The sequence below is a fragment of the Nomascus leucogenys genome, chromosome 8 (assembly GCF_006542625.1).
Source record: "Nomascus leucogenys isolate Asia chromosome 8, Asia_NLE_v1, whole genome shotgun sequence".
Taxonomy (NCBI): Eukaryota; Metazoa; Chordata; class Mammalia; order Primates; family Hylobatidae; genus Nomascus; species Nomascus leucogenys.
In genome coordinates this window covers 104,295,359-104,314,747 of record NC_044388.1, presented here as the reverse complement: position 1 = coordinate 104,314,747, position 19,389 = coordinate 104,295,359, and the positions used below count along the sequence as shown (strand labels likewise).

General features: G+C 53.4%; 2 protein-coding genes across 13 annotated transcripts in view; one reads left to right on the top strand and one right to left on the bottom strand.

The window, feature by feature from the left end:
- Nucleotides 1-13,139, top strand: part of CIZ1 (CDKN1A interacting zinc finger protein 1) — a 37,800-nt gene extending 24,661 nt beyond the window's left edge. For 11 of the 12 annotated variants that reach the window (XM_030817911.1, XM_030817915.1, XM_030817907.1 and 8 more), the window contains 9 exons: nt 218-339; nt 945-1,142; nt 2,253-2,377; nt 9,102-9,189; nt 9,690-9,803; nt 10,007-10,156; nt 12,038-12,107; nt 12,322-12,443; nt 12,798-13,139. In XM_030817911.1, the coding sequence (XP_030673771.1) occupies nt 218-339; nt 945-1,142; nt 2,253-2,377; nt 9,102-9,189; nt 9,690-9,803; nt 10,007-10,156; nt 12,038-12,107; nt 12,322-12,443; nt 12,798-13,007 (1,199 nt within the window). In that variant the 3' untranslated portion in view covers nt 13,008-13,139. The remainder of the gene's footprint in view (nt 1-217; nt 340-944; nt 1,143-2,252; nt 2,378-9,101; nt 9,190-9,689; nt 9,804-10,006; nt 10,157-12,037; nt 12,108-12,321; nt 12,444-12,797) is intronic. The other variant, XM_030817908.1, reaches the window with a different exon arrangement.
- A 2,072-nt stretch (nt 13,140-15,211) lies between these two features.
- C8H9orf16 (chromosome 8 C9orf16 homolog) lies at nt 15,212-19,244 on the bottom strand. Its single transcript, XM_003264194.2, has 2 exons — nt 18,957-19,244; nt 15,212-15,695 (listed from the first exon to the last, which is right to left on the bottom strand). The coding sequence occupies exons 1-2, from the start codon at nt 19,033-19,035 to the stop codon at nt 15,523-15,525; spliced, it is 252 nt and encodes an 83-aa protein (XP_003264242.1). The 5' UTR covers nt 19,036-19,244; the 3' UTR covers nt 15,212-15,522.
- Nucleotides 19,245-19,389: the final 145 nt, after the last annotated feature.

The window sequence follows — 19,389 nt, the reverse complement described above, 5'->3', positions numbered from 1 at the left end:
TAAGTGAGCACTGGCTCCCAGCTGGTCTGGTGATGGGACAGCTCTGCCCAGACCCTTCATTCCTCCCCTGACTGGGTGCTGCCTGGGGCTGAGGGCTAGGCCTGGAACCCAGGTCCAGGGCCATCCATGCTGGGAGCCTCAAGGTTCTGGTTGTGGACAGAGAAGGCAGCTCTTGGGCCTGGGGACTCTGGGAAACAGAGCACATCTGTCATTTCAGGCATGGAAAAGACCTTGCCGGAGCCTGTGGGCACCCAAGTCAGCATGGAAGAGATTCAGAAGGAGTCGGCCTGTGGCCTAGATGTGGGCGAATGTGAAAACACAGCGAGAGAGATGCCAGGGGTGGGTAGAGGCCCTGATGTGGCAGTGTGAGGGCCACAGAGCCCAGCAGGGTGGGAAGGCCTCTTTCTGCCCCAGGCCACCTCAGGGCCTCCTTGTGTTTCCCCCACCATGAAATGGGATGACAGCCCTCTGCCTAGGATGGGTGGACAGACCAGGCTGGGCTTGGCAGTGGTCTGCATGGGACCCTCTTGCTGTTGTGCTGTCTTCACATCCGTCCCTTCCAGCTTGCCCATCCTCAAGCCAGAGCCCCAGTCTCCTCGCATGGGTAATGTTGCTCTCGTGGAGAGAGCACAGAGTGGAAGCCTCTCTGTGGGGTTTGGGTCCCAGCTCTACATAACTGTGGGCAAACCCTTTCCCTTCTGAGTCTGTTTCCCCATCTGTCATACAAAGGGTGGGACGGGTGGTACTTTAGGCTGACCTGGGTTCGCATCCTGACTGCAGTGCTTTCTAGCTGTGTAAGCTGGGGTGGTCACCTAACAGCTCAGAGCCTCAGTTTCCCTATCATCAGGAAGATCTGATGAGACAGTGTTGGTAGATGTTGAATGCTGGGCTGGCTCACCGTAAGTACACAGTTGGTGGAAGCTCAGTGCCTACTCCCCATGCAGGCATGGGGTGCCGGGGGCTCCCTGAAGGTCACCATTCTGCAGAGCAGTGACAGCCGGGCCTTTAGCACTGTACCCCTGACACCTGTCCCCCGCCCCAGTGACTCCACCTCCTCCACCCCTGCGGCTACCAGCACTCCCTCTAAGCAGGCCCTCCAGTTCTTCTGCTACATCTGCAAGGCCAGCTGCTCCAGCCAGCAGGTACTGATACAGGAGATAAGGGTGGGGAGGGGTGGGGCCTGCATGGAATGCCCAGCCTGCCCTCCCAAGGCTGCCTCAGGCTGCATTGGGCCCTGCCCCGAGCAGCCATGCATTTGCTTGGGAAACATTTCCTGACCAGCCAAGAAGGCAGGTTTTGGTGGTTTTGTTTTTTGTTTTTTGTTTTGAGACAGGGTCTTACTTTGTCTCCCAGGTTGGAGTGCAGTGGCATGATCTCAGCTCACTGCAGCCTCTACCTCTTGGGCTCAAGCAGGTTTTTAGAGTCAGTCAGACCTGGTTCATATCGGCTCTGAGTAGCTGGGAGGCCTTGGAAAGCGAATTCCACCCCATGCCTGTTTCCTCTTGCATCAGACAAAGGAAAGTTTAGGGTCGGGCACGGTGGCTCCCTCCTGTAATCCCAGCACTTTGGGAGGCCGAGGTGGGCGGATCACGAGGTCAGGAGTTTTGAGACCAGCCTGAACAACATGGTGAAACCCCGTCTCTACTAAAAGTATGTGGTAGCATGTGTCTGTAATCCCAGCTACTCAGGAGGCTGAGGCAGGAGAATTGCTTGAACCCAGGAGGCAGAGGTTGCAGGGAGCCAAGATTATGCCACTGTACTCCAGCCTGGGTAACAGAGCGAGACTCTCTCAAAACAAAACAAAACAAAAAAAAGAGAAACGTTTAGAATCCACCTCACTGGGTGGTTCTGGGGATTCAGCAATGTGACATTGGAGTCCTGAGCACAGGCCTGGCCCAAAGTGAGTGTAGCAGTAATCATGATCACATTGTACTTGTGTTATTACTACTCTTGTGCTGTTAACTGTGTTACTCTGTGCCTCACCTGGCAGAGCCTTGGAGACCTGGATGCTAACCAGGCTGCTCCTTGTCTTTGAGGCACTCACACATTCTCTGGGAGGGGCAGAAGCTCGGGCTGGCATGTACCCTGTGTCTCAGTTTATCATGCCTGCTCTAGCCTACACAAGAGAGAGATGTGTGGTGAGAGAAATGGGCTCACAATGATGAGGCTGGGGTCTGCCTCCCCAGGCCTCAGTCTTGCCCACTGTTCTGGGCTCATGCCCCAGGCCCATCCCTCTTTCCCTCCTGCCGCAGGAGTTCCAGGACCACATGTCGGAGCCTCAGCACCAGCAGCGGCTAGGGGAGATCCAGCACATGAGCCAAGCCTGCCTCCTGTCCCTGCTGCCCGTGCCCCGGGACATCCTGGAGACAGCGGATGAGTGAGTGGGGGATGGTGGAAGCTCGGGCTGCAACCTTGTCGGCCAGGGCCTGAATCTACCATCTGCAGGCTTTACCTTTGGGTTAAGCATTGCCCCCCTGGCCAGGCCTCCTCACACTGTTAACTGTGTGACCTTGAACCTCAGTTTTCCCTGCCTGTAACATGACTTGGTGAGGGATATAGTACAGGAATTCATGACATTCTCTTAAGGTTCCCTCTAGGCAGGAACAGTATGACCATCCCTGTGGGAGAGGACAGGTTGTGGCACAGACTCCTGCCCCCTGTGGCTTGTGTGCTAACCCCGCTGTGGGGTGACAAGGCTGAGGATCAGGTTCTTTTGTGGTTGGAGGTTAGGGTTTCCCTGTGTCTCCCCCTTTCATTGTCATGGGAGCCTGTTTAATCAGAAACTTCAGCTCTCCTGGTGTCTGGAACTAGACTGGGATGGGAAGGCCTGGCGGGCAGCCGGAGGTGCTTTCAGGACTCTGTGGGCAGTCGTAGAGGTATGCAAGGGCTGGGACGTGTCATCTCAGCAGCAGGACCATGTTAGCTAGGGCCACAGCGGGCACACAGGCTCTGTCTCAGGAGACAGCTGCTTCTCAGCTCCGGATCTCTTAGTTTTAAGAAGAATCCAGAAATCCAGGTTTGTATGTGAAATCTCCCAATTTCAGAATGTTAACAGCTAGTTCAGAATTGAAACAAAACAAACCCTACAGAGAGCAAATCAAACACTTTCATAGGCTAGACGGTCCCTTGAGTCAGTGGTCACGGGCTCTGTCCTGATTTTACAGAGGTCACAATTTGAAGCTTCCAGGTGGGGCTGAGGGGACAGGAAGGGCTCTTGATTGGCCTCCGCTTGCCTGCCTTGTGTGACAGGGAGCTCTCTCTCTGCAAAGGCAGCCTGTGTCTCTGTTAGCTGTTTCTCACGTTGAGAAGAGTGTCCTTGAGTGGTTTTCTACTTGGGTGAAATAATCATAAACACAGGAGAATGATGACTCACCAAGACGTTCTTTGCTATTAGTATCATGGTGAAAAAATCTAACGGGAAATGATCTGAAATACTCGAAAGTAGGGGATTGGTTAGATGATGAAAAAGCCCGTCCAGCTCATGGAACAATGAATAAATAGGATAACTGGAGAATTTATAATAATGTGGAAAGGTGATGCAATGTCAAAGTAAAACAGGATTCAAAATTGCATCTGCAGAATGAGCTTGTTTGTATAAAAATAGATCTTGTGACACAGAAGAAAACTAGAAGGGCATACGTAGCACAAGCTGTTAACAAACTGCAGGTGTCAGGGATTCATCAAACCCTCTCCCAATGATATCTTTCCATGAAGTCTTCTCTTGAATCCTACTTGGCCCCGAGGCCATCAAGAACATTATGGTCAGGGGCAGTGGCTCAGGCCTGTAATCCTAGCACTCTGGGAAGCTGAGATGGGCAGATCACCTGAGGTCAGGAGTTCAAGACCAGCCTGGCCAACATGGTGAAACCTCCCCCCCCGCCACTAAAAATACAAAATTAGCTGGGCATGGTGGCGGGGAGGCGGAGCTTGCAGTGAGACGAGATCACGCCACTGCACTCCAGCCTGGGTGACAGAGCAAGACTCCGTCTCAAAAAAAAAAAAAGAAACAGCTAAGGTAGGCAAGGGCTTAGTTCACAGCACCTGCCCTGTGGGCTTTGAGGAAGGAGGAGAGGGGCACCCCCACCAGCTAGGGTATTGAGATCCAGCCTTCAGCCCCATTCCTGGGAACACCCCCCTGCCTTCCATGGGGAAATGTATTTCCATGTGGTTTAGGTAGAGCTGGCCTGCCTAGGCCTAGCCAGTCAGAACGCCCCATCCCTGGCCAGGGGATTGCTTCAGAAACGTGCACGTGACCACAATCAGATTAACCAGCATTTCCCCTAGAAACTGTTCTGCTACCGCAGACACAGGTGACTGCCCTTCCTTGGAGGTCACTGTGCAGGGAGGCTGGGGCTGTGGGTACCTGGTGCCCACTGTAGTGAGAGATGGAGCCTCTCTAATAAATGGTGTCGCCTGGGTCCAGCTGTATCTCTTGCCTTCCCACTTACCTAAGCCAGAAACATTGTTCCTTTCTGTTCAAGCTAATTTCTGTCTTATAGAAATTAGAATTTTTTTCACTTACAACCGCAAAGAACCCCCACTGATGCAGGAGGACAGTATTGATGTCTTTGTGTTGGGGACCAAGGTGAGGTGGTCGTAGGTAGGGACTGGAGGGACTTTTTAAATTTTTATTGTTGTTTTTGAGACGGAATCTCTCTGTCACCCAGGCTGGAGTGCAGTGGCGCGATCTCGGCTCACTGCAACCTCCACCCCCAGGTTCAAGCAATTCTCCTGCCTCAGCCTCCTGAGTAGCTGGGATTACAGGCATGCGCCACCATGCCCGGCTAAATTTTGTATTTTTAGTAGAGATGGGGTTTCACTATGTTGCCCCAGGCTGGTCTCAAACTCCTGGCCTCATGTGATCCCGTAACCTTGGCCTCTTTTTTTTTTTTTTTGAGACGGAGTCTCGCTCTGTTGCCCAGGCTGGAGTGCAGTGGTGCCATCTCGGCTCACTGCAAACTCCACCTTCCGGGTTCATGCCATTCTCCTGCCTCAGCCTCCCGAGTAGCTGGGACTACAGGCGCCCGCTCCCAGGCCCGGCTAATTTTTTGTAGTTTTAGTAGAGACAGGGTTTCTCTGTGTTAGCCAGGATGGTCTTGATCTGCTGACTTTGTGGTCCACCCGCCTTGGCCTCCCAAAGTGCTGGGATTACAGGTGCAAGCCACCATGCCCGGCCTGCGTTGGCCATTTCTGGGCAGCCTCAGACATGACACTGGCACAAGGTGTCCGCCTGTTTGATGACCATGTTCTCTACCCACCCCCTTTCTTCATTTATCGTGTTTTTTCTCTCACAGAAATTAAAATGCACATTGCAAAATAGAGCCAGGCTGGCATGGTGGCTCACACCTATAATCCCAGCACTTTGGGAGGCTGAGGTGGGGGGATTGCTTGAGTTTAGGAGTTCAAGACCAGCCCATCATGAGACCCGTGTCTCTGTAAATTAAAAAAATTAGCCAGGCCTGGTGGCATGCACTTGTAGTCCCGGCTACTTAGGAGGCTGAGGTGGGAGGATTGCTTGAGCCCAGGAGGTGGAGGCTGTAGTAAGCCTTGATCATGCCACTGCACTCCAGCCTAGATGACAGTGCGAGACCCTATCTCTTAAAAAAAAAATTCAAACTTTACAAAACTGTGTTTAAAAGGAAAATTCCACAGCAATGCTCCCCTCTGGAGCAAGCTGCTTTAAAGTCTGATTTTGTTGCTTGCAGCAGTACTAAGAAGATTTTACTGAGGACAGTAAATGTCCCTAAATCCTCAAATCTAGAATCTGGTACTCTCACTGTGTGGCTGACGTGCCTTTTTTGACTAAAAAAAAAATTTTTTTCTGATTATAAAAATAATTCGCTCATTATATAACGTTTTGAAAATACAAGGACACAGACACACGAGAAGATAAAAATCACCCATAATCCCATTACCCAGAGATAAACACTGTTTACATTTTGACCTAGTTCTTCTCGTGATCCTTTCTGGATTTATACAATCTTTAAAAATAAAAATCGGAATCATGCTACATGACAACACAAACACTTTCTGTCTCTAAGCAGCCCTCCCCAGCAGAACTCTTACAGGGCTTCAGTGGACATGTGTCCCCTAAAATTTATGAAAAATTGTGTATTTGCGGCCAGGCGCGGTGGCTCACGCTTGTAATCCCAGCACTTTGGGAGGCCGAGGCAGGCGGATCACGAGGTCAGGAGATTGAGACCACGATGAAACCCCATCTCTACTAAAAATACAAAAAATTAGCCGGGCGTGGTGGCGGGCGCCTGTAGTCCCATCTACTCGGAGAGGCTGAGGCAGGAGAATGGCGTGAACCCGGGAGGCGGAGCTTGCAGTGAGCCGAGATTGCGCCACTGCACTCCAGCCTGGGCGATAGAGCGAGACTCCGTCTCAAAAAAAAAAAAAAAAGTAAAGAAAAATTGTGTATTTGCATATTTTATACTGATTCAGACACTTTTTTTTTTTTTTTTTAAATGGAGTCTGGCTCTGTTGCCCAGGCTGGAGTGCTGTGGCGCAATCTTGGCTCACTGCAACCTCCATCTCCCAGTTCAAGCAATTCTCCCGCCTCAGCTTCCTGAGTAGCTGGGATTACAGGTGCCTGCCACAATGCCTGGATGATTTTTTTGTGTTTTTAGTAGAGACAGGGTTTCACCATGTTGGTCAGACTGGTCTTGAACTCCTGACCTCAGTGAGCCACCGTGCCCGGCCAGGGTTTTACATGTATTTGGCTTTTCTTTTTTCTTTTTTTTTTTTTTGAGACAGTGTCTCACTCTGTCACCCAGGCTGGAGTGTAGTGGCATGATCACAGCTCAATGCAGCCTCAAAACTCCTGAGCTCAAGGAACCCTCCTCCCAAAGTGCTGGGATTACAGGCGTGAACCAGCGGTATGCCCCAGCCTTGGTTTAGGAAGCTGCCTACATAAAGGATACACTCTGGCCAGTGATAGCACAGCCCTTGTCATTGACATTTGTTTGCTTTTTAATTTTCTTATATCTTTCAACATGCAGAAGTTTTAAATTTTTATGCAATCGGATCTATCAGTTTTTTCCTTTATGATTTCTGGCTTTGATGTTATATGATGCAATGATCTTTCCCAACCCAAGATTAAATAGTTGCTCTCCCCTTGTAAAATAAATATTATTTTATTTATTGATTTATTTATTTTCTGAGATGGAGTCTTGCTTTTTTGCCCAGGCTGGAGTGCAGTGGTGCGATCTTGGCTCATTGCAACCTCCGCCTCCTGGGTTCAAGCAATTCTCCTGCCTCAGCCTCCCAAGTAGCTGGGATTACAGGTGTGTGCCACCACACCTGGCTAATTTTTTTTTTTTTTTTTTTTTGTATTCTTAGTAGAGATGAGGTTTCACCATGTTGGTCAGGCTGGTCTTGAACTCTTGACCTTGTGATGTGCCTGCCTTGGCCTCCCAAAGTGCTGGGATTACAGGCGTGAGTCACCACGCCCGGCCCTATTTTATTTTATTTTTTGAGGCCGGGTCTCTCTCTGTCACCCAGGCTGGAGGGCAATGGTGATCTTGGCTCACTGCAACCTTAACCTCCTGGGCTCAAGGAATTCTCCCACCTCAACTTTCCAAGTAACTAGGACTATAGGTGCATACCACCATGCCTGGCTAATTTTATTTTATATAGAGACAAGATCTCACTATGTTGCCTAGGCTGGTCTTAGACTTCTAGGCTCAAGTGATCCTCCTGCCTCAGCCTCCCAAAGTGCTGGGATTATAGGCATGAGCCACGGCGCCTGGCCCCCTTATTTATTTATTTATTTATTTATTTTTATTTATTTTTTTTGAGACGGAGTCTCGCTCTGTCACCCAGGCTGGAGTGCAGTGGCGCGATCTCGGCTCACTGCAAGCTCTGCCTCCCGGGTTCACGCCATTCTCCTGCCTCAGCCTCTCTGAGTAGCTGGGACTACAGGCGCCCGCCACCACGACTGGCTAATTTTTTTTTGTATTTTTAGTAGAGATGGGGTTTCACCGTGGTCTCGATCTCCTGACCTCGTGATCCACCCGCCTCGGCCTCCCAAAGTGCTGGGATTACAAGCGTGAGCCACTGCGCCCGGCCTATTGTTTATTTTTGAGACAGCATCTTGTGTTGCCCCAACTGGAGTGCAGTGGCACAGTCATGGTTCACTGCAGCCTCGACCTCCTGGGCTCAAGCAATCTTCCCACCTCAGCTTCTGAGCAGCTAGGACTACGGGCATGTGCCACCAAACCCAGCTAATGTTTTTTATGTTTTGTAGAGATGGGGTCTTGCAGTGTTGCTCAGGTTGGTCTCAAACTCCTGGGCTCAAGCAGTCCTCCTGCCTTGAGGACTGGGATTACAGGTGTGAGCCACTGGGCCTGGCCTCCCTTTTTAAAGTATATGGTTTTTATTTTTATGCCTAAATCTCTGGTAGTTCAGCTAGAATTCATTTTCAAGTAAGGTAGAAGGTGGAAGCAGAAGGCGTTTCTTCTCCAAGTAGACAACAAATTGTTCTGACATAACTTGTTGTATAATCTATGCTTTTCAATACCAATTTATCAGAAGCGGAATTCTTTTTTTTTTGAGATAGGGGTCTCACTCTGTCACCCAGGTGGGGTGCAGTGGCGCTATCTTGGTTCACTGCAACTTCTGCCTCCCAGGCTCAAGCGATCCTCCCACCCCAGCCGCCTGAGTATCTGGGACCACAGGTGCATGAGCCACCACGCCTGGCTAATTTTTTGTGTTTTTGCTAGAGATGGGGTCTCCCCATGTTGCCCAGGCTAGCGAAGCTGTGTTACCAATATTTGAACCTGTTTAGGACTTTCCATTCTTTCCCACTGATAACACTGTCAGGATGTACATCATACTACACAGTTTTATCTATTGTAGCTTGTGGTTTTCATTTTAAAGGTTGGTATCCCCAGTGCTGCATTCCCCTTCCCCCTAAAGTTTCCTGGGTTATTTCTGCTTAAGTACTGATTCAGATGAACTTCAGAACCATTTTGTTAAGCTTCCCTAAGAGATCCTGTGGGAATTGCTACTAGAATGGATTATACTTATGGAGCACTCTCGGACAGCTGCTGTCTTTCTGGCATCACATTGTACTTGCTTTGACTGTTGTCATTCAGGGAGCCTCCACCAAGGCGCTGGTGCAACACCTGCCAACTCTACTACATGGGGGACCTGATCCAACACCGCAGGACACAGGACCACAAGGTAGGAGGGCCTGCACGCTGCAGAGGCACCCGCACTGCCGTCTCCAAGTGGAGGCCAGGCAACACAGAGCCCCAGTTGGAAAGTAAACGTTCCTCTTTGCCCCTGCACACCCATAACCCACAATGCAGTTTCTGGATGAGTCAGTCTTGTTTCTTCTTCGGGCTTCAGGTTCCCCATCTGTCCAGTGTAGGCCAGGCCCCATCTCACCTGCCATTCAGCCGTGGGGCTCACGGGGGTTATTTGGGCAGCTGCCCTCTCTCTCGTCTTCTCTCTGTGTCTGTCCTGTCTCTGTGTTGCCATCTGTCATCCCATCTCTCAGCCACCCACACCACGGAGAGATGTGTTTGCCCATGTTCCAGTGCAGGGGTGGAGCACAGCCCGGCTTGTTACAGAGATGGCGGGCCTGCCCGGGGGAGGTGAGCTGTTGCCGGGCCCCGCCTGGGTGCTAGTCAGGGGGCTTGCACCTGGGGACACTGCTTGGTTGGCCTGCCTTTTTCCAGATTGCCAAACAATCCTTGAGACCCTTCTGCACTGTTTGCAACCGCTACTTCAAAACCCCTCGCAAGTTTGTGGAGCACGTGAAGTCCCAGGGGCATAAGGACAAAGCCAAGGAGGTAACCTGAGCTCCCTCAGAGGACATGGGCCCAGAGAGGTACAGAGCCTTGGCCAAGGCCGTGCAGCAAGTTGAGGTTTATCCCAGCCCAAACTCACAGCGGGTCTGGAGGGATTGGGACTCTCAGGGGAGGGGTGGCGTGGGAGGGCATGGCCCCTTGGCTGTTGAGAGCTGACCTGAGCCCCTTGCCTACTCCCTGGGCAGCTGAAGTCGCTTGAGAAAGAGATTGCTGGCCAAGATGAGGACCACTTCATTACAGTGGATGCTGTGGGTTGCTTCGAGGGTGATGAAGAAGAGGAAGAGGATGATGAGGATGAAGAAGAGATCGAGGTTGAGGAGGAACTCTGCAAGCAGGTGCTGGGGGGAGGGTGTGGGAGGCGGGCTCGGTGCTGGATTCCCAGCCCAGGACAGACCTCATCCCACCTCCCGGAGGCCAGACACTGGGCTGGCATCTGTGAGCACTAATGCTTGCCAAAACTGATTATTACTGTCGACTGCCTTCTGCATGACTATGTAATTATGCATGATGACTAGAGAGTGGCAGTTAAAATATGCAAAGCCTGACTGAAATTTGGACCTGTGTGGAGGAAGGGAAAGGGAACAGCATCAGTAAAGGCACGGAGATGGGAAACTATGTAATGTGCAAAGGAAAAGTCAGATGATGGTGATGATAATGGTGAGACTGACAGCAGCAGACGTCTTTTTGAGCACTTAGTGTGTTCCAGGCGTGTGTACCAAGCACTATCCTGGCTGAATCTCATCAGATTGGATGGCAGGAAGTAAAACTTCAGAGTCCACGTTTCCAATGCCGCAGCTACCCTGTCTCCCATGAATGAGGACCTGGAGGAGCTTGGATTCTTTGCAGTTTTGTTTTTTTTTTTTTCGAGACGGAGTCTCGCTCTGTCGCCCAGGCTAGAGTGCAATGGTGCGATCTCGGCTCACTGAAACCTCCACCTCCTGGGTTCATGCGATTCTCATGTCTCAGCCTCCCAAGTAGCTGGGATCACAGGTGCCTGCCACCATGCCCGGCTAATTTTTGTATTTTTAGTAGAGACGGGGTTTCACCGTGTTGGCCAGGCTGGTCTCGAACTCCTGACCTCAGGTGATCCACCCACCTCAGCCTCCCAAAGTGCTGGGATTACAGGCGTGAGCCACCATGCCCAGCCAGATTCTTTGCAGTTTAACACGTTTCCAGAGAGTGTGTTCTAGGTCAGGCCCTGGTGCTGGACGCAGGGACCCATGAGGGCCAAGGCCTGGTCCTTGCCCTCAAAGGCTGACCCAGTTATAGTCCAGGGTGGTGAGGGGCCAACTGGGGCTCCCCATAGCCTCTGGCAGCCAAAGTGGGGTATTGAGGGGCTGGGGGGGAAGCATTGTGGGGGTGGCCTGCAGTCCTAGGCAGGGTAGAATGAGGCCCAGCTTCGTTGCTCAGTAGTCACATCATCTCAGGCAAGCCACTTGGCCTCTCTGAGCCTCAGTCACCTCTGCTCAGAAGTAACAATCTGAACTTGGACCATAAGGGAAGCCCAGGGCCCACAGCTTGGTCCTAGGAAGGGCTTAGCAAACTGGGGTGGTTGTCCTTCTTGGAAGCCACATTTGTTTGCCTGGCGAGTGGTGGAGGGCACTGCTAGGCCTGCTAGGGCTGACACAGCCAGTGTCAGATGACCTCATCTCACATGCAGCAGGTGAAATGCAGAGTCTTTGATCCCTTGAAACCCACCCCCTAGGACCAAGGCCACTGCAGTATTGGATAGGACCTCAGGGAGTTAGCAGGGGGCTCATGGTTAAGAGTGTGAACTATGGCTTAGACCTACAGGGTTCCCTGCCCAGCTCCTCCACAAACCAGCTGTGCAACCCTAGACAAGTGAGTTAATGTCCCTGGGCCTCAGTTTCTTCTTGGTAAAATGTGTGTAGCCATAGAGGGCTGTTATGAGGATTCAGTCAGATGACACATGATGTCTTGGGCACACCTGGTGTGGATTATGGTGCCTGTAGGAGCAGGAGGGCTTCCTGGAGGAGGGGGCTAGTTGAACAGAGTCTAGAAAGTATAGATTGGGAAGAGCACTCTGGGAGGCAGGATCACCACATGCAAAGGCTCAGAGAACGCCACCCACTACCTCCTGGAAATCAAGGGGATTCTGTGTGTCCAAGGGCATTGGTGGTCTCTAGGCCCCTGACCTGTGTCTGGGAGGTGTCAAGGGGAAGCCAGATCCAAGGCCCACACTTGCATGTTTTCAGATGAGGTCCAGAGATATATCCAGAGAGGAGTGGAAGGGCTCGGAGACCTACAGCCCCAATACTGCATATGGTAAGGCCCCAGCTCTGAGCCCACCTGCAGGAGCTTCGGCCCTTGGGCCCAGCCTCCACATGACCCTCCCATATCCCAGCCATGGCATTCTGGCTGGGAAGCCTTCTCTTCTGCTCCTGCCTAGAGGGTCGGGGAGCACACGGGCCCCTAGAGAGGGAGGGACACCTCGCTGGTACAGGGATGTGAGTGCAGACCCTGCTGTCCCGTCCTACAGGTGTGGACTTCCTGGTGCCCGTGATGGGCTACGTCTGCCGCATCTGCCACAAGTTCTATCACAGCAACTCAGGGGCACAGCTCTCCCACTGCAAGTCCCTGGGCCACTTTGAGAACCTGCAGGTGAGCCGGACATCCTGCCCTGTCCTCCCCTGGCCACAGACTTTGTCTTAATCCAAGCTGATCCGGGTGGCTAGTGGCCACCCCCTCTTGTGCTGGGCCTCAACCCCCAGGTACCACCCCTGCACCAACAGGGAGAGAATTAGAGCTGGGGTGGGGTTGGGCTCTTATTGTTCAAGGGGATGTTGAGTGCCAGGCTGTTAGCTCCAGAGCCTTGGCCCAGAGAGGCCGAGTGCATCACGCAGGGTCACAGAGCACACTAATACTGTCTCAGCCAGAGCTGGGGAAGTAGCTGCTGGCCAGGAGCATACCATGTAGGGAGGAGACCCTGACCTTACCTGCACCTTCTGTATCCAGAAATACAAGGCGGCCAAGAACCCCAGCCCCACTGCCCGACCTGTGAGCCGCCGGTGCGCAATCAACGCCCGGAACGCTTTGACAGCCCTGTTCACCTCCAGCGGCCGCCCACCCTCCCAGCCCAACACCCAGGACAAAACACCCAGCAAGGTGACGGCTCGGCCCTCCCAGCCCCCACTACCTCGGCGCTCAACCCGCCTCAAAACCTGATAAAGGGACCTCCCTGTCCCTGGCCTGCCTGGGTCCAGATCTGCTAATGCTTTTTAGGAGTCTGCCTGGAAACTTTGACATGGTTCATGTTTTTACTCAAAATCCAATAAAACAAGGTAGTTTGGCTGTGCAGTTCCCACCAGTACTTCTGTCTGGGTGGATAGGGGAAGGGGAGCACCCCAGCCAGCTCTCAGCCAGCACCCAGCCTCTCTGGGCCATGTGGTGGCAGAACCAGAAGGCCAGACAGGCTCCCTGGGAACCAGGGACTCTGGATCACGAGGCACTTCACCTGTCTGAACTTCGGTTTCCCTCTTTTAAAAAAATGTTTAGGCCAGGCGTGGTGGCTCACACCTGTAATCCCAGCACTTTGGGAGGCTGAGGCGGGTGGATCACCTGAGGTCAGGAGTTCAAAACCAGCCTGGCCAACATGGCGAAACTATCTCCACTAAAAAATACAAAAATTAGCTGGGTGTTGTGGCAGGCGCCTGTAATCCCAGCTACTCGGGAGGCTGAGGCAGGGAGAATTGCTGGAACCCAGGAGGTGGGGGTTATAGTGAGCCGAGATCGTGCCTGTGCACTCCAGCTTGGGCAAAAGAGTGAGACTCCATCTCAAAAAAAAAAATTTAATTTTTGAGCCTGGCGTGTTGGCTCATGCCTATAATCCCAGCACTTTGGGAGGCTGAGGTGGGCGGATCACCTGAGGTCAGGAGTTTGAGATCAGCCTGGCTAACATGGAGAAATCCCGTCTCTACTAATACAATTAGCTGGGCATGGTGGCGCGCACCTGTAATCCCAGCTACCTGGGAGGCTGAGACAGTGAGGCAGGTGAATCACTTCAACCTGGGAGGCAGAGGTTGCAGTGAGCCAAGATCATGCCATTGCACTCCAGCCTAGGTGACTCCATCTCAAAAAAAAAATTAATTTTAATTTTTATTTATTTTTTGAGATGGAGTCTCACTGTGTCTCTCAGGGTGGAGTGCAATGACCCGATCTCAGCTCACTGAAACCTCCACCTCCCAGGTTCAAGCGATTCTCCTACCTCAGCCTCCTGAGTAGCTGGGATTACAGGCACACGCCACCATGCCCAACTTTTTGTATTTTTAGTATAGACAGGGTTTCGCCATGTTGGCGAGGCTGGTCTTGAACTCCTGACCTTAAATGATCTGCCTGCCTTGGCCTCCCAAAGTGCTGAGATTACAGGCGTGAGCCACTGCACATGGCTAATTTTTATTTTTTTGAGGCAGGGTCTGGCTCAGTTGCTCAAACTGGTCCCACCTCAACTTCCCAAGTAGCTGGGACCACAGGCATGTGCTATGACGCCCGGGTAATTTTTCTTATGTTTTTGGCAGAGATGGTGTTTTGCCATGTTGCCCAGGCTGGTCTCAAATTCCTGGGCTCGAGCAATCCGCCCACCGTGGCATTCCAAACTGCTGGGATTATAGGTGTGAGCCACTGTGCATGGCCGTTTCCCTCTTAATAACTTATCAGAACTGGGGAAGTTCCTTTGGCTGGAGGCCTACCCAGGTCAAGTGACTTGCTGAAGGCCACGCAGTTAGTAAGTGGTTGGGATTTGACCTGGGCCTGAGCTCTCTGACCCGTGCTGGCCTGTCTCTCCAGCTGCACCCTTTGGAGTGCAGGAGTGGGGTCCTTGCTGCTCAGGCCCTCTGGTTCTCTTCTTGGTTCACTAGTAGGCCCCCGCCCTCCTGGTCAGGCGACCCTAAGATGAATCATGGGTGGATGGGGCCTGGGCTGAGTTGACCCTTTACTTCTGCTATTTCCTCATTAGAAAGACCCATAGAGATAAACGACCAGACCAACCCTGTTATTGGGGAGATAGGCCAAGAGTGGGAGGGCAATGCTGAGGCTGCATAGCATGTCTTAGCATGTTGGCTATCTTGGTGAAAGGCCCTAGTACCCAGAGAGGCTGAGAGCATCACATAAGGTCACACAGCATGTCCAACAGTCTCAACCGGGCTTCTGGGCTAGGAAGCAGCTGCTGGCCAGGAATGTACCAGGTAGGGAGGAAGCTCTGCCCTCACCTGCACCTTCTGTGTCCAGAAGTACAGGTGACCAAGAACCCCAGCCCCACCACCTGGCCTCTGAGCTGCCAGGACGTGATCAACACCTGAACACCTAGACGGTCCTGTTCGCCTCCAGCAGCTGCTGGGGTTCTCGTCCTGGGATACAGAGGAGAGAGGCACAGCGGTGTGGGAGACCCATTTAATGTGGACACTCAAGGCCTGGGCAGAGTGGGGAGTGCCCAGGAGTTGGGTGGGCAGGCAAGTGGGTGGGTTGCAGGCCCACTCTTGGCCCCAGGAGGGCATGCCAGGTGGTGGGGGCTGGCCCAGGTAGGCCAAGGGGAGGCCCAGGCAGGAAGGGTGGCCCAGGCAGGCAGACCCACCAGGGGGCCCTGAAGGCCAGCCCTTGAGAAGGTGTCTAAGCCAGGGGGTGAGTGCCCAGGCCAGAGCCTAGCCCAGGGAGGCAGGGTTGGGTCCCAGTTGGGGGCTCTTGGAGCCTAGGGGCTGGCATCACTGGGGGCCTCCCCGAGCTGCTGCTGGAACTCCAGGCGTGTCTGCCGGTTGGACTCCAGCAGCTCCTGGAGGCGGGCGTGGAGGTGGTCGTTCTTCTCCTCCAGGTGGTCCAGACAGGAGTTGATCTGGTCCAGCATGGAGTTGATGGCAGCGTATTCTGGGAGGAAGGCGAAAGACAGAGCCCAGATCCTGTGTCTCCTTGGGGCTAATGGACACCCTCCCTCCACCGTTTCCCAGCCTGCTTCCCAAAGGGCTTTGTGCAAGTCCCTACTGCTTCCTGAGCCTCAGTGTCACCGTCTGGAAATTGGGTGGATACCAAAAGAGGAATGGCTTTGAATGAATGACACCTTAGTACTGCATCCTTTTTTCTAGGGTTAGGGTGGTCACAGGGTGGCGAGCCAGTGTCCTACATGGGAAGTCCTGCCAGGTGCCAAGTCTCTGCACTTCCTGCAGCAGGTGCTTAGTGGCCAGAGCCCACATTCCTGAGTTGGGCATTCAAGGCCTCTGTCCCCAGATGGGCCCTGTTCGCTAGCCCTTCTGTGGCTCCCTCAGGATAAAACACCCAGCGGAGTCTCCAGCCCCTGCCTCCTAGCTAGCCCTGCCTCCCTGCCTCTTCCTTTCCTCTCTCACACCTGCCTTTACCTACCTCAGGCCCTTTGAACATGCTGCTGTCTCTGCCTGGAATGTGCTGGGTCCTCCCATCTTCCTTCCCTCTTCTCCTGGATGAGTCCCACTCATCCTTCAAGTCTCAGTATGGATGTCACCACCGGGAGCCCACCCAATGCCCCAGACTGGATCAGGCCTCTATGCTGAGCCCATAGCCCTCCTCAGCCCTCCACGACCCTCTCTCCAGGATTGACTGCTGTGCTTATCTGAGTGCTGTTCTGTTTCCCCATGAAAGGTGAACGGTCTTGTGTTCGCTGCTGGCTCCCTGGTGCCCTCACAGTTTTGCGATAAGCATTTGTTGAATGACTGAGTGAGTGAATGAATGAAGCCTCTGACTTTCCAGCCTCTCCGCCATTGCTCAACTATCCCTGCAACCTAGAATGCCTCAACCACAACAGCCCTTCAAGGACCAGCTCAAAATGCCTCCTCCAAGAAGTCTTCCCTGGTCTCCACTAGAAACCATCACTCCCGCCGAGCGCGGTGGCTCACACTTGTAATCCCAGCACTTTGGGAGGCCGAGGCGGGCGGATCACGAGGTCAGGAGATCGAGACCACGGTGAAACCCCGTCTCTACTAAAAATACAAAAAAATTAGCCGGGCGTGGTGGTGGGCGCCTGTAGTCCCAGCTACTCAGAGAGGCTGAGGCAGGAGAATGGCGTGAACCCGGGAGGCGGAGCTTGCAGTGAGCCGAGATTGCGCCACTGCACTCCAGCCTGGGCGACAGAGCGAGACTCTGTCTCAAAAAAAAAAAAGAAACCATCACTCCCTCCCCTCCACGGCCACTCCAGAGCTGCCTTGCTCAGCAACACAGTGTCCCTGAGGACTCAAGGTCTGGGCCTGTGCCCACTGCGGGACCCAGTTCTGAGCCGGCCCATGACTCAGATACACTCGGCTGCCAGCTTGAGACCAAGGGGGAAGCAGCCGGTGGAGGAGCTGGAGGAGCGTATCTGGGTTATGGGTGCACATGTGCCTGTGTTCTGGGAAAGGGCACCCGTTGCCTAGAGTCAGCCACCCTCACAGACGACAGAGTCCTGGGAAATCGGCTGCATCTTAAAGTCCAACCCCCTCATGGTATATAGCTAGGGAAACCGAGGCCTCAGAAGGAAGGAGCCTGCTCAGGGTCCTCCAGGTTGGTAACAGCCAAAACTCAGGATTGAACTTGGGGGTCGGGGCACTTGGGTTTGAATTCCAGCTCTGCTTTATCCCAGCAAGCTGTACCTTTCTGGAAAAAAGGGAAAATAACTGGGTGGTTGTGAGGATTCAAACATATCAAGAGTTCAGACAGTGGCCGGCGTAGTGGCTCACGCCTGTAATCCCAGTACTTTGGGAAGCCAAGGAGGGTGGATCACCTGAGGTCAGGAGTTCGAGACCAGCCTGGCCAACATGGTGAAACACTCTCTACTAAAAATGTATAAAAATTAGCCAGGCGTGGTGGCAGGCGCCTGTAGTCCCCACTATTCGGGAGGCTGAGGCATGAGAATCGTTTGAACCCGGAAGGCGGAGGTTGCAGTGAGCCAAGATCACACCACTGTACTCCAGCCTGGGCAACAGAGCAAGACTCCGACTCAAAAAAAAAAAAAAACAGGATCTGGCCACAGCAAGTACTTAGTGGATGGTCATTATTATCAATATTTAGAATTCTGTGTCCATACAGGCTGGGAGGAGGAATTGGGGAGGCAGGTGCCCCATACGTCTCCAGGCCAGGCTTTATCTGTGTCAAGGGTACTTCCCAGTTCCAAGCCTTTGCTTCTGCCTGGGACACCACCCTCCTCCCCACTGTTCTAAGTACTGTCTGCCAACATCCACTCAATGTGGCCTCCTGGGAAGCTCTTCCTGATGCTCCCGACAGCATTGCCCAATGCAGAGCTACCTAAAACTATTGTGGTGATGGATGCACAACCCTGGGAATACACAAAAGCCCACTGAACTGTACAGTTTAAATGGGTAAGTTGTATAGCTCAATAAAGCTGTTACCCCAAACAAAAAAAGAGCATGCGCCATACTTACACCACATTTACTAAATCCTCAGTGTATGTTAACATGCCAATCTTTACTATACCAAAGAGAATAATGACAATAACTATTTACTGAACTCTTGCATGCTAGAACCTGCTAAGGATTTTCCTTTTTTTTTTTTTTTTTTTTTTTGCATTTAATTCTGACACATCCCAGTGCAGGAGACACTAATCGTTATTCCTATTTTATAGAGGGGGAAACTGAGGCTGAAGAAGGTGAGAAGGGAGCTGATGGTTCTCTCTCCACACCCCACCCCTGCACTCGTAAGCACGCAAAAGGCTGCTCTGTAAGCTGCTTACATTTGGCAAGGCTGCGAGGCTACACCAGCAAAGCCAGGTGGGTAGGGATGCTGAATCCGCAGAGCGACGCCCCCGCGCCCCCCACTCCACGCCCCGGCCCGGCCCCTCCGCTAAGCTCAACCCTGCCTCCCTCTGGTGCCTCGGTCTCCCCCAGGGCTTAAGGAAGTAGTGGAGCAAGGCCCACAAGGGCGAGTGTCCCCGAAGCTGCCTTAGTTTCCCCATCTGTAAAACGGGACTGGTGACCTGCAGCTCTCACGAGGCTGGCGACCGGCTCGCGGGTGCTCGCGCTGCATCCGAGACAGCACCTACAACTCCGGATCCACTCGGGACGGAATGGGGTGGGCTCTTTGTTCCCTTCCGAGACCCCATCCCGATTCCCCTTCCCGGTAGGGCAGCCCTGAAAATGCAAGGTTGCTCCAGCAGCCCCCTCGGGTCACCTGCTTCCCCGAAGCCGTCCTCCTCGCCTTCCGCTCCCGCCTCCACCGGCATCCCCAGGTCTCCATTGGGGCCCGACATTGCGGGCTCGGGCGCCCGAAGGGCCGCGCGACGATGGAACGCGGCGACCGTCGCGCCGAAAGCCGGCGCCGGATGGAAGGTGGAGGCGGCGGATAGAACACCGGGCCGGAAGGGTAGAACGCGGCAGCAGATCTCCGCCCAGAGGCCGGTGCCCCGCCCCTGAAGCCGGAATCCCGCAGCTCCCGCTCCGCCCCGCCCCGCCCCCAGCCGGAACTCCGCCCCCGCCCCGTTCTGGCCCCGCCCCACCTCCAGACTCCGCCCCCACCGCCGGACTCCCGTCTCCACCTCCCTCACAGTCGAACTCCGCCCATTCCGCCGCCGGCCTCGCCCCTCTCCCGGGCGCTGGGCGGGGCC